This window comes from Mustela nigripes, chromosome 10 (genome assembly GCF_022355385.1).
Source record: "Mustela nigripes isolate SB6536 chromosome 10, MUSNIG.SB6536, whole genome shotgun sequence".
NCBI classification, from domain to species: Eukaryota; Metazoa; Chordata; class Mammalia; order Carnivora; family Mustelidae; genus Mustela; species Mustela nigripes.
The window spans coordinates 52,145,057-52,160,210 of record NC_081566.1 but is presented as its reverse complement, the minus strand read 5'-3'; the positions used below and the strand labels follow the sequence as shown (position 1 = coordinate 52,160,210).

General features: G+C 37.6%; 1 protein-coding gene across 1 annotated transcript in view; it reads left to right on the top strand.

Annotated features, from left to right (window-relative positions):
• USH2A (usherin) overlaps positions 1–15,154 on the top strand; it is a 673,955-nt gene that overhangs the window by 533,653 nt on the left and 125,148 nt on the right. Inside the window, exon 55 of the mRNA XM_059413329.1 lies at positions 7,876–7,983. Coding sequence (XP_059269312.1) covers positions 7,876–7,983 — 108 coding nt within the window. The remainder of the gene's footprint in view (positions 1–7,875; positions 7,984–15,154) is intronic.

Sequence of the window (15,154 nt, the reverse complement as noted above, 5' to 3'; positions counted from 1 at the left end):
TAATATAATATATATATTTATATATCTACAATGGAATATTATTTGGCCACAAAAAATAAAATCTTGCCATTTGCAACAACGTGGATGGAGCTAAAGAGTAAGTGAAATAAGTCAGATAAAGACAGATAATGTAAGATTTCACTGATATGTGGCATTTAAGAAATGAAACAGATGAACCAAGGGGGGAAAAGGAGAGACAAACCAAGGAACAGACGCTTAACCCTAGAGAACAAACTAGTGGTTGACAGAATGGAGGGGCTGGGGCAGAGGGTGAAGTAGGTGAAGGGGATTGCGAGTAGAGGACACTTACCATGATGAGCACTGAGTCACATTTAGAGTTGCCGAATCGCTATATTATACACCTAAAATGAATATGACACTGTATGTTAACTATATTTGAACTAAAAACTTAATAAAAATTTTTTAGAAAAGTATATATATATATATAATTTATATATATATATATATATATATATATATATATATATATGTTTTTTGTGGGTTTTTTTAATCCTTAAGAATGCTTGAAAATAGAGCACAGAATCAAGCCCTGGACCCTCCACCAGGGGGATCTTGGGTTACACACATGCCTGGGAAGCCAGCCTTGATCTCTGGCCGTCTGGATTTATTGGCAGTCTGCTTCTTGAACTGGAACAGAGGAAGACAGCTAGGACGGTAATGCTGTGCTCAGAACAGCGTCCGGAGCTTGCCTTCAGTGCTCTCAGATCATGGCATGTATTACTCTGTGCTGCATTCACTCCAGCTACCTGAAAACTGACTGCTGGGCGTCAGGCCTATCAAAATAGATACAACAATTCATTTTATTTTCATTTTTCCAACCCCAAGGAAAGCTTTGTGCCTGGCTGTTTGCAAAATAAAGGAATAAAGAATAGCATGGCATCCAGCACTATTTTTGCTTTTAGACAGAATATTATAGCTGAAGAATTACAGTCAACAGCTGCCTGGACACTAATATTTGAAGAAAAAAATTTTCCCCTGAAATCTCAGATATTTTCAGGTTTTTTGCAGTCATTGTTTCTGTTTCGTCCCAAGAGTGCTAAAGAACTCCTGCTGTCTCTGCAGTGTGTGTCCTTGTCGAGCTTCTGAGCAGCGTCAGACTTGGCCGCCATCCGATGCCACATTTTGTTTCTAGAAAAGACTCTGCCTGAAAATGTAGGGTAAAAGCAGCTTTGGTCTAGTATAGCACCAGACTCCAGAGAAGAAGGATATTTATCAGAAGAATGTTACTAAAATCAAAAGCAAGTGTCTTTTCTTGGACTATTTTAATAATACTTTTAATGTTGATCTGCACTTGGAAAGAGATTTGGCCAAGAAGTAACTTACTTACCTGGGAAGTGCTCCTTGGGATGAATGTGACTTCTAAGATACTGGAGAGAGGGACCTCAACTAGGCCCTGGAATTTCACACAAAATATAGAATTAAGAAACAATTAAGCTTGTAACAAGTAGTCAGAAGCAGAAGTCATGAGGTTACCTCACAGACTTTTGCAATGCAAGATTGCCTTTGTTTTGGCGTGTTGATGCCCAATTCATGAGCTGTCAACTGAATGCCTACTTGGAAGCATTGATACAGAAAAGAGGTCCAGTGGCTGCTCACAAACAGGCAAGAACTGAGATTGATGAACTTGGACGCATGGCTTCTGAGTTTGGGGTGGCCGGTGCTATCATGAGGAGGGGACTCCAGCATGGGAGCTTCTGACACATTCCTTAGTCCAGTTCCATAAAACAGATCATCTGCAAATGCACCTTAGATGCCTCTAAAGCATTTCCACAATATCTTGGTGTATCAGTTTTGAACATCCAGATTTTCACACAGAATTATTCATTTAAAGCAGAATCCTGCTGTAAGCCTCCCTATCTCAGTCAACACTGCCAGGGGGTGCTGGAAGTTCCCGGGAATCTCCGTGAGCAGGGACACTCTGGAGGGCATCACTTAGTGAGATCCGAAGCGGGTAAGAGCAGAAAGAGGTGTATCACAACGGCAAGATCGCATGTGGATTCAGGGGGGCCCCGCCAAGCACCCAGTTTGGGTGAACTGGTGCTGAGACAAGTTTCTTGCCCAGAAGATATACGACATCTGATAACTACCTACTGACAAGTTTTGAAAGTAACCCAGGCCTCTCAGCCCTTGAACTCATCACTGACCAAACTGATGGAAAGACTTGCAGAATGACTTATTTTGTAGGACTATTTGGTAATTCTTTAGAAAATAGCAGGTGACATGGTAGAATAACCAGATGGTTGCTCTCAGGTAGCACTTGCTATCTGAGATTATAAGGGACAAACGTCTTCTCCTGACTATTGATCTGGAGACTAAAGAACTAGAAACAAGCTGTTCTCTAAATCGTATCATCAAATGTAACAGACGCTAACATAAGCATTGGTTCTATTTTCCAAATCATATTTTTTATGATTCATAGGCAGACTTTAGGTGATCCTTTTTAATACACATTTACTCTTGAACATAATGTTACTTGAAAGTATAATTATCATGAGTTTGGTTATAGTATACTTCTATCCTTTAAAAGAGAACATGATTCCCTATAGGGAAATTCAGTAATTTGCAGCCACCGTAATCTCCACTGCACTGAAATGTTAAATGCTTGGCTTTTCTCCATGCATTTGCCTTTCTCTGCTCTACAACTCCTATCTCCTACTCTTTTAATTCAATGCTGAGCACTTGAATGATGTTTTCTTTTCTCCTTCTATTCTTGGACTTTAGGATTAAGTTACAGTCAGAATGGTTCCTTTGAGACGCCTCTTTATTTCCCTCTTCTCATCCTGATCAATTCATGAGTCGTTTTCAGTTGGTGTGCCCTTTTCAATGCCTGTTACTAATATTTCATATATATCTCATTTTAAGGACCACCAGTAGAGACTCACTTAAAACGGCAACAAATTCCAGTTGAAATGCGTTGATTTTATTGAGTTTTACGGAGTCATGTATATCAAAGGTCATCCAGTTCATGTAGATCATTTATGCCTGAAGGCAGCCGATGCTTTCCTTACAGATTATCTGAACCACGCCTGTGAGTAATTTAGTCCTCTGAGAGCATGAAAAATCCAAGACCTAAGAAATAGGATGTAGACAATTATGGATTCAGATATTGCCTTCCCTCAAGTTAGTCCGTAGCCCAAACAAGCAGCCTGCACCATCATGCCCACAGTTTACGGGTACGGAAATTGAGACACCTAAGGGTCAGAAAGCTGGCCCATGGTCGTAATTCATAAGTAGGTAAGGGATTAAAACCCAAAAATAGTCTAACTCCACATGCTTCTCTCCTAACAGAAAGCCTGCTCTGCTTCAGTACATGATTGTGGAAATATTCAAAATGGAAATATTTAAATATTTAAATACAGATTCCCACTTGGAGAGAGATATATAGTATAGATATAGATATACTGTGTAGATATACTATGTATACTGTGTGTGTATATATGGGTGCATATATATGTGTGTGTATATATATATATATTTTCCCCCCCATTGGTCTTTGAGCTACCTATGTCATCATTTTCCAATGTCTCAGAAGCTCTGGGCCACATTTCTCAGCCCAGCTGCCAGACTTCTATCCTGACCTCGCCCAAGCTTGTCTCTATAAAAACAGTTGATTTTCTCCATCTGTGCTCTAGCTCCCTTACCTCTAAAAGAAGCAGATAATTGCAGTGCCTCAGGGAGTTACCAAGGTTTTTGATTGTGTTAATATCCAGGAGTACACAGAAGAAGGCCTGCAAGTGGTGTTCAGTCAACTTCAGCTACTATGTTTTTATGTAATTTTGTAATCAATTTCCTTAAAAATAACTCTGTTTCTCATAATGCGTATTTAATTAACGTACAGAGCTGTTGAAAAATTTCAATACACTTGGCTGTAGCTCTTGTGTGAGGGGAGGGCTCAGGGTTTGGTGTTAAAGTTGTGCTTTTGTCTCTACCCCAGTCTGATCAATCATTCACTGTGGAACGTTTACTTCTCTGAGCCTCAGTCTTCTTACCTGTGAGGCAGGAATACTAATTCCCGTCCTGGTGATATTCAAGCTGAAACCTCTTCACCTCTCCACTAAACCTTTTCATGTTGTTGCTAATTATCTCAACCAGAATCTTGTAACTATCTCTAACATGCATAGGGTAATAACAGCTGCTTATGGTCCCCTTGTGTAACATGGAAGTATCTGAACTTGTGTGCTGATATGTGACATTATTAGTAATTATAATATTAGTATTATTTAGAAATCTTTTTCTAGGAAGTTACAGAAAACTCAGTTCAAGCAGGCTTAACAAATGGACATTTATTGGCTTGAAACTAAAAAGAAAAATCAGGTGTAGACTCCACGCTGAGATGTTTCCAAGACCCAATTTCTTTTTACCTCTGAGGTCTCCTCCATTCTCAAGCACTATGTGGTGAACAAAAAACTACCAGCAATTAAGAATGAAAGTTCATGTTCAAGGCCTGCCTCCCCTTAGTCTAAATGAAGTCACAGACTCAATCCTGAGCAGCTAACATCCACAGTGGAATGTGGAACTGTGTCCAGGACTAGTCAGTCCAGGTGGTATCAATCCTAAACAAGGCGTAAAGCCTGTTGGTAGCCAAAAGACGGGTTTCCATGAGCAAAACTACAGCTCTGTAGTAAAAGGAAGTGTGAGTGGACTCTGGAAGGTAGACATAGCAAATGTGGAGTTGTATGACACAAACTGGCAAATGTGAGTTGGAATGAGGTGAATATGTCTACCCTTGTTCCGTCTGACCCCTATATCAGGGCCAGACACAGTCCTTGAGGACGAACTGCGCATGGATTAGATTAAGTCCATTTGTGCTCCCCTCCTTCACTTCAAGTCTCAAGTTTCCCACTCTTGTCTTTCTTGCTCTTCCATTTTTGTTTCCTTTCTCAAGCTCATCACATTCATTCCTCTTGATGGTTGATGTCTTTGAAAGCCTGTGGATTCCTAAATGAGCATCTCTACCCAGCGCTCAGCTCTGCATTCTTCCTCCCTGATTCTGGTACTCCAGTGGCTTCAAGAGATGCATATTCCTTCACCAGACCTGGCCCCATGCTCTTCAAGGCCAACCCACAGGATCCAGTTTAAATACCTGTAACAGGCTTCTCTGTCACACCTTCCTTAACCTATCAAAAATCCCTGTGGTACCATTTCTAAATAGCTTGTATTCTAGTGTTCTGGGCTATATGTAAAATGGATACCACTCAGTTTGCTTCAGAAAGATTTTGTAAGGAAAGGACAATTTCTATTTCAATATACATTAATTTCCTTTTTAGCGACTGTCCTCGTTGCAAACACATTCAAACCTCTCATCAGCCTTAGAACACCTTTGTAATGACATATTTGCTCTACCTTTTCTAAGATGCATCCTAAAACATCCTCCAGCAGTCACCACTTGTCTGACTCAGACTAGCTAGAGCACAAAATGAAGAGGGCCTCAATTGGGGGGGGGGGGGGTTGTTTGTTTTCGTTTGATAGGAAAATCTAGAGAAAGACCAAGCGTTGCTTCACTTGTATCAGCCATAGTTACCATCTGCCATTCAGACAAAATCTAGAAAATATTTATTGTTTACACATTCCATTAATTTTTGTATTATTTTAATAATGTTCTACAACTAGAATAGAATTGCTTACACAATGAATAAATGTGGTGGGCAGAGATACCCATGGAATTATGAGGAAGGGCTTCTGTTTGGTCAGATCACAATTTGACTGGATGTCATGGACATCATAGCCTGACATCTTTGTGGGGCACTTGTAGGGGCTTCGTGTTCTTTAAACATTATTTAACAAACATCAAACACCTACAATAGGCACTACTGAGAAAATATGATGAAAAAATCCTCAAAGACATAAGCCTTACCTTCTAAGGGCTTACATTCTAAGTGAGAAATTGAGCTCTTCTCATGAAATGGTGCTACAAGGGTCTACACCCCCTTTTCCAGCAGCAAGAGTAAAGAGGGTGCGTTGTCAGATGAAATCAGCCCGCTACTGCATTCTCTGACCTTCACTCTTAGAAGAGTCCTCCTTTTTCTTTTGAGCTCTGTATTTTATAATCTTTAGCATTTTCCCATAAGCTTTTATCAAACATATATGGTTTGGGTTTGGCTTAGATCTTTCATCATATTTCTTATCTATAAATCAGGTAAATATCAAAATTATGTAAATCCTCCATAGCAACCAAATGGAAGATTACAATCAAATAAGTATCTGCATCTTATCACTAAATTGATAAGGAAACACAAAGGGCTTTGAAGCTGAATTCTGAAGCAGCTCCAGCTGCAGAACTTTATTGCTTTAGCAGAAAACCCAGATGACTGCTCTAATACTAAAGGAATCAGTTAAATTAATTTTTTGACTCATTTAACAAGCATCTACTTTGTGCCAGTCATTATTTGAAGGATATGCTGGGATTTTTTACATACAGATCCGTTTGTGCTCTTTTAGAGCTTATGCCCTAGGGAGGAGACAAACAATGAATATACAGACATAATAAAACATCAGATAATGTTGAGGGCTATGAAGAAGAAAGTAATTTGAGGGAACAACAGGTACTGGGTGTAGTGTATATACAGAGTAGTCAAAAATCTTGAGCAAAAATCTACATGAAGCCACAGAGTGATTCATGAATGTCTCTGGAAAAAGTCACCTACCAGAAGAACAATATATGTGAAAATGTAGTTCAGAATTCATGAAAAATTAATATAATAATTAGTAGAGCAGTGCTATCACTTAGCCTAATTATTCAACATATAGACTAAGTCTTATATTTAAGGAAAAGAAAATTTTTGAGCTTCAGCATTATTTGGACTTTCCCAAAAATCAAGGCAAGAAATGTTAGCCTTATCTAATGCTGCTGAGTTTTAAGGTTGGTTCTGCTCAAAGAAAGTACTTCTCTAAGTAACCTATTTCATCTTCACAAGAGCCTTAAAAGCGAGTTGCTGTATTTCCCATTTTTACAGATCAGAAGATCAGGCAAAGAGAAGCTAAGTAACTTGAGTATTCTATTTTTCCTGAGAAATTATTGAGCAGTTACTGGGCTGTGTCATATTCTGAATACCATAGCACTGCCCCTTCATAAAATTATGTTTAATCAATGTGTAAAGACAAAGCCAACATCCCCCCCCGCCCCGACAAAAAACTACAGAAGTTAAAGGTGAGCTGGTACTGTATGGGCACACATGGTGAAGAAGTGCAAAGTTAAATACAAAGGGGGGTGGTGGTATGAATATAATCTGAATATGACTTGAGGGTAAAAAAATTTTGAATCTAACCTTCCTTTTATTTTTTCCACCCCTTCTCATATAAGAAGCAGTTGCAGAAACTAGGATAGTTAGCCTGGAGAAGAAAAGACTCAGGGGGCATTTGATAACTGTCTACAAATATTTGAAGAACTGTCATGTGGAAAAGAAATTAGATTTGTTCTGTATGTCCCTAGGGGTCCAAGTGATGGAAAGAATTCACCACAATATAAAGAAGGACTTTCAAACAAAATAAGGAGAACTCTAGAGCTCTCTAAAGATGGAACAGGCTCTTTGAGAGATGAGAACTCTGGTTGCCTAGGCAAGGCAGTCTTTTCAGTGACCTCTTGTACAAGAGAATCAGGAGAAAGATGGATGGGTGGATGGATTGCATGAATTTTAAGATTTCTTCTAAGGCTGAGAATTTACTACTTTATTAATGATAAATGAATTTTCTATTTATATCAAGATGCTTGTGAGGTTCCTATCTCCATTAAAGAGTGTTTTCTGCTTTTAAAATTTTTGGAAATCGTATCTACAACTCTGCATGTTACTTTCGATGCTTAATTGATAATAAATAATCCTCTCAAGATGTACTTTATTTCTTGTTTGCTCTTTCTAGGTCTCCAGCCATACACCAACTACAGCTTCACACTTACAGCTTGTACATCTGCTGGATGCACTTCAAGCGAGCCTTTTCTAGGTCAGACGCTGCAGGCAGCCCCTGAAGGTAATTAGAAAATTAAAAAAAATATATCCATGATTTGAGAGAAGTTTTCATATGGCATTTTGAAGTGAATTCTATAAACCCTTTCATTTCAAACAAAGAAGGAGTCAAGTCGATAAATTATATTCTAGGCTCCCATTCTTCAGGTTTGGTTCAGCTATAAGTCTCCCAACATAAATTTTGCTTTCCGTTGCTTAAACCTCTTAAATTTAGTTTTCAGTGAAAAAAAATATTATGTACTGGAATATAAAATTCCTCAAAAAATCAGAAGTTAAATATTTCTGGAATGCCTGATATATAACAAGGATGTGCTCACTGCCATAAAGAAGCTACCATCAAGTCAAAGACACAGGACAAGTACTTAAACTTAGGTTAAGAGAGAGAATCAGGGTGCTTGGGTGGTTCAGTCAGTTAAGGGTTGGAGTCTTGATTACAGTTCAGGTCGTAATCTCAGGGTTTTGATCTCAGGGTAGTGAGACTGAGCCCCGTGTTGGGCTCCAGGCTCAGTGCAGAGTCTACTTGGGATTCTCTCTCTTCCTCTGCTCCCCTTCCCACCCCCGCCACTCAAATAAACAAACAAACAAATAAATAAACGTGTTTTTAAAAAGTGAGATAGGGGGGACATGGTTGGCTCTGTGGGTTAAAGCCTCAATCTCAGGGTCCTGGGATCAAGCCCCACATCAATCCCCTGCTCAGCGGGGAACCTGCTTCCCCTCTCTCTCTGCCTGCCTCTCTGTCTGACAAATAAATAAATAAAATCTTAAAAAAAAAAAGTGAGAGAGAGAATCTGAAAGGTGATGTTAAGAAAGAACAAATGGTCAATAATGTTTTAATAATGTCTGGTGACAGATGGTGACCCCACCTATCATTGAGGAATGTATAGAATTGCCAAATAAATATGTTGTATGCATGAAACTAATATAACATTGTATAATAATCATACATCAGTTAAAAAAAATGAACAGAATGCTCCAGTTAATCTGAAGAGGGAGAGATTATAACTCATTATGAAAATCAAAAAAGATTTGATGGAGCAAGTGAGTTCTGAGGAAAACAAGGATTTTGACAAATAAACAGTAGAGGAGATACAGAATCCAACACAGGTTGAGGGGATATAAAATGGGATCATCACCTTGGAAGGCAAATTGGCAATGTCTGTTAAATTTAGAACATTGATTTTCTATGACACAGTAGTTTCACATTCAGTATCTATGCCCGAAAACCCCTCTTCCACAAATGTACAAGAGACATATACCAGAATGTTTATTGAAGCATTTTTGGTATTTTTATTTAATGGAAAAATATCAGAAGCAATTTAAATATCTCTGCATAGGGGAATGGCTATATAAATGCAGGTATATTCACATTATGAAATTCCCATACCTCAGCTTAAAAGAATGAGACAATCTAAACATATGAAGAGGTAATTTAGAACTACATTAATGCATGGTATCTTTTATGTATAAAAATGCATAGAAAATTATATTCATTTCCATAGATAAATAAAAATTCAGAAAAAATTCTGGAAGCATACACACATAACAATGGTTACCAGTGGGTTGGGAATTGGGGTGAGTGTTATTATTTACTTTTAGAAGAAAGATAGGCTCAGAAGCTTGGGATAGTGATCAACTATTTTGCTCATCTTTATTATCAGCCTGTTTTAAATGTGGGGGAAACAGAGGCATACATGAGTTTATAAACAGAAATATGATGTTAATTACCATTGAAGAGTCCTGAACTGCTTGTCCATTACTCTTCTAATGAAGGGGATTGTTGTACCTCAGAATATTAGACCTGAACTTCCTACCAGTAAATGGGGAATAAAATGGAAAATTCCACATATGGGGCATATGGCTCCTCACCAGGATTTCACTAATGATGTTTTCTATATAAAGAATGTTTCATGTCAAAAAGCTTAGTGTTCCTTTGAAAGGAAGAAACCAGCAGTGGATTTTTTGGAAAGGTAAACTATCAAATGGATACTTTGATGATAATGGATAATTTCTAAAGGATCTATCAACCAGTTTTGGCTGCAGCTCAAACCTGGTAAAATAACAGGGTCTCTTGCTTCAGTGTGCTCATCAAATCCATATATTTAAATTCTTAGAAAATATGTGTCTATTTTCCCACTTTTCCCCCCAAAAATACTCTGGAAAAAGCTCAGATTTCATGACTTAAAAATTATAGCTTTCAACAACACAGGGGAGTGTGAGATGAAAAATGTTTTACTTGATTTCTTTTTTTAACGTAGTGCACCTTTCCTTTAACACAAATAACTGTGCACAGGAATAATAAACTAAATGGGCTTTCTTCTGCAGAACAAACATGGATAAAGAATCCATTTTCTGCCTGTATAAGTTCCATTTGTGAGTAACTTGTATGGGAAATAAATGTAGTCTGACTACTTAACTTGGGGGTTGTAGGAGAACAAATCAACAGCAACATTAAGTTCTGTTGTTTTACTGTAACGTGGAAATAAGCATATCATCTCGTGTTAAATTAGTAACCCAAATATAATTAATTACAAAATGCCTATTTGAGTGAATCCAACATAGTTTGAAGGTCTAACACTTGAGTGTCCTAAGCAGAAATGGAGAGAATGAAAAGAAGCATTGGTTCAAGCACCCTAAGCTCCTCTCATTTCTCTCTCTCATTTTCAATCTTAAAAAAAAAAAAGCTGATGTACATTACTACCTCATTATAAGTTGGACATAATTCTCTACAGTTTTATCCTCACAGAAAATTTTGTACCTTCTGTCAAATAGGGAGAGTTCAAGTCGGATTTTTGTTTTCTTTTTAGAAGTGCTGCCCTATCGGCAAACTCTAATTTTAGAGTTCAGTTGTGCAAAATTGCAGGTATGCTTACCTCCAGCAATGGTCACATGGGGAGAAAAAGGAAAATGTGAATCTTTCTCAGCTGTGTTCCGGATCTCTCTTCCTCTGACTTTTGACATTCCTTTAGATTCTTCCTCTACCCTTTGCCCTAGTAACACCATAGTATCTCTTGGAATTCTCAAGTACAAGCTCCCAGAGTCCTCAGCGCTCACAAAGCCTGCACATAGATTTAAGACCTGTGCATCCACCGATCTATAGATGTTTTCATTTGGGTGTTTTGCAAATACTTCAGTCTCGGTATTTCAACATTTAAAATCTCTCTCCTCACTACCCAGCTTATTTTTTTTCCCTTTTCCCTCCTTCAAGTACCATCATACACCTCATCAGCCCAAAATGGACCTTCTTAATGTGTACCTTTTTTTTTTTCAGGTTGTAATGTGCAGTTCTTCATAAAATCTTATTGATTTTAATTAATTTTAAGTTAATTAATTTTAATTTTTATTAAATTTTATTATATTTAGCAATTTTATTAAATTATAATAAATTTTTAAATTTAAATTGTAAATTAATAAATCTAAGGAATTTCTGAATGTGTACTTCCTTTATATCCCTTTTGGTGTTGACTTAGTTCAGATGCCTTTAACTCCCCATAATTAGTCTTCCTGCCTCTAGTCATTTCTCCTCTTTCTCATATTAATTCTTCTCGCCCTTGTGCCTAAATAGACATACTTCACATTAGTCGGCTCCATAAATTCTCACTTCCTTCCAGGAAAAAAAAAAAATCCACATCTAAGTAAAGCAAAATAGATCCCTCAAATTTTAACCTCTGCTATCCATTGAGCCTTTTGGCTTTCCCCACATGCCATCCAATGCACCAGTCATGCTGAGGTACTTGGAATTCCACCATACTTTCCTGTATTTCAAGGACTTTGTGTGGGTCCCCTCAGTTTAGATCTCTTTTCTACATCCTCACTCAGCTAACCCATTTTTTAAAAAATTTGGCTCACATGTCCTCCCCTTCTAGAAATCTGTTTCCCACCCATCCCCGTGTTACTCCAGGTCTATGTTGCTACCCTTCCTAAGTACTCCAAAGCACTATGCTTCCTAAAGCATTTAGCAAAGTGGATTTTAAATTTTTATTCAGTCATCTTTATACACCATAATACTATGAGTTCTTTGAAGGGTATGGACTATACATCCTTATCCCTACATCCACAGTGCCTGACACAGAAAATGACACAAAATTGGGTGGAATGTTGGATAAATTTATAAATCATAATAGTCTAGAAGTCAAGGCATCCAGGACATCAGCCAATACAAAACTGAGTCCCCTTACTGGCTTCCAAAAGAAAGCCAATCCATAATAAATACTGGTATTTTTAAATTAGAATGAAGATTTAAAGAGAAGTAAGAAGTGGATAATATTATGTGGCACTCTAAGCAAATGTAAAACAAATCTAATAGACATGTTCTTTTTTTGGTGGCTAATATTGCAAAAGACTTACCACCAAGGTTTCCTTCTGACCTTTCCTTCTTAAAGCTCTCAGCTAGTTTACCCTCCTGCCCACCTTCGAGATGATTTCCTTTTGACCTCATGACCATCCTTCTCCTTTCCTTGAATTGTCTCAACTCTGACCTTCTATTACGTAGGATAGGTTTTTCTGATGCCCCCTGAGACTCAGGCTCACAGAGGAAAGCAGATTCTCTACCTGGGACCCATTAAGACATTTTACCAAAAGGGCATCTTATTCTATCAAAGATTTCTTGCAACTGCTAACATAATAGTGTCCCCATATCATTATATATGTAAAACCATATGGCATGTAGTATATTTTACACATTTCGGTTTCCTCTTATTTCCAACCCGGTAGATACAGGGTTGTTACCAACAAAACGAGAGCTTTCACCAGCTTGCATAAATATGAAACTCATTTTTTATATAAAACCTGAAATAAACCCCAAATCTTGATTCATGTTATTTCATTCACTCCTCTATATCTACAGGCTGACCGACTAATTCAAAGTGGAAACTAAGCAAAAGCCTTCTTAGCACCTTGGTGATTTTTAATACATCCTTAAAGGTGAAAAAGACAGGATTGCAGGAAACAGATTATGAATGAAATTTCATACTTTATCTATTAAATCAACAAATTAATATCATGTTTTAAACAGAACTCTAATTAGTTGCTTGACTCATCTAACAATGACTGGCAGAGAAACTGAGACATAAACATATACTATGATTTGTGGATTTGTCCAGATATCTATTGCAGATCAAAATGAACTACTTTCTTCTTAGAAATAAGTTGTTCCTTTAAAAATCAGCAAGTTTGAGCTGTTTTAAAATCTATCTTGATTTTCCTTGATTCTTTAGGATGTTCCTAAATAAATTGCATTTTAATGTCCTGAAATTTTTTCTTTTAAAAGTGTTGAAATCTTATCCTGTACTGAATAACTTACACCAGAGATGAAATCAACCAAAAACTATTGATTACAGGGAACCTAATAGTTCATGCGTTCTTAAAAGCTGAAGAAGAGAATTACAGTGTCCGTTCAGAGGATACCTAGATGACGACATGAAATGGCTGGATTGATCTTCCTCATTGCCTAGGTTCCCCATCGACATGTTTGTACATCTGTAAGAGTATCTGAATGTTTGACCTTGAATGACAGTTGTCTGTGTATTTATTTTAACTTTTACAGAGGAGAGTAAACTCCTTGTAAGAATGAGCCACATCTTACTCATGCCTACATTCTCCGGAACTGCCTACAGTGCTTAACATAGTAATTTGTGTGTATTTATAATTAATTTCCTTACTCAGTATCAACTAGGCATTGTACTACTATGCATTAAGATACCTTGACAAATAAGACAGAGGAGATTCTTGTCCTCATGAAACTAACTTTATATTGAAGCAGATCGTGCAGTGATAATGTAGAAATAATGATACTATCAAGAAAAATTATTATGATATTATCAGTGTTAAAGGAAAATAGAAAAGGTCCTAGGATAGAGAGAAAGTAGGTTGGGGTCACTTGAGATAAGATTAAAGTTATCATTAGAGAAGTTTGGTCAAATAAGACCTCCCTGTGAAGATGATACTCACACAGCTCACTGAACTATGAAAATAAATTGAAAAAATGTCATGTTGTCATAACCAAAAGTTCCAGGCAGAAGGAATGGAAGTGTGGAAGGTTAGAGGTGAGAAAGAACTGGAAGCATTCTAGGGATAGAGAGGAGTCTGCTGTGGCTGGAGCCAGGTAGATCATAACCAGAAAATATGTAGGATTGTTGAGGTTATCGTAAGGAATTGGAATTATATGAATAATTTCAAAAGGGTTGTATGTTTTACCAAGATTACAATGACTTATATATATACTTCATATTCTTCTTTAAGATTTTATTTATTTATTTGAGATAGAGAGTGAGCAAGAGAGCAGGAGCCGGGGAGCAGAGGGAGAGGGAGAAGCAGGCTCCCCGCTAAGGAGGGAGCTTGATGCAGGGCTCAGTCCCAGGACCCTGGGATCATGACCTGAGCCGAAGGCAGATGCTTAACTAACTGAGCCACCCGGGTGCTCTGATATATTTTATCTACTTTTATGAAGATTACGTGAAATAGAGAAGGGCAAGATTTAAAACTCAGAGACCAGATTAGAGGCTATGCTAGAGGTTCATAAGAGAAAAATGCAGCTTGGATCAGAAGAGATGGCACTAAATGTATAGAGAACTAGAGGCATTCAAGGTAGAATGAGCAGGATTTGCATTTGAAGCTGAAAAAATGGGAGCCTCAAGAATAATATTTTTTTGTGTTTTGACCAAGAAAAGGAATAGAGGGACAAAATCGGGAGATGAATAGATTATAACAGAAGAACCAAGAGTTCTGTTTTAGATGTTTTAAGTTTTGATACTTTATTAGTCATCTACATGGAGGTGTCAGGTTGACAGCTGGGTTCAGGAGTCTGAAGCTCAAGGGAGTTTTAGTTTAGAGATATGCAATTGGTAGTGTTCAGAGTGAGGTGAAGATCACCTCGAAAGTGAATGTTGGAAAACAAGAGGAGAAGAAAGAAGAGGGAGCACTAAGGGAGAGGAGAAAGCCTAGGTCTCGGAGGCCCATTTTTGAGATCCAGTAGGGGGAGAGAAGCCAGTAAATGAGAGAAAAGAGGAAAAGAGGCACAGCACATTGTATCAGAGAGACAAAGGCAAAGTATGTTATTCATTGAATTTGATAATTCAAGTAAATACTACTTTATGATTACTTCCACATATTCCAAGTCTATAGGCATCAAAGTTTAAAATTCCTGGGTAGTATTTCAGGCCTTGATTAAACTCAGGGTC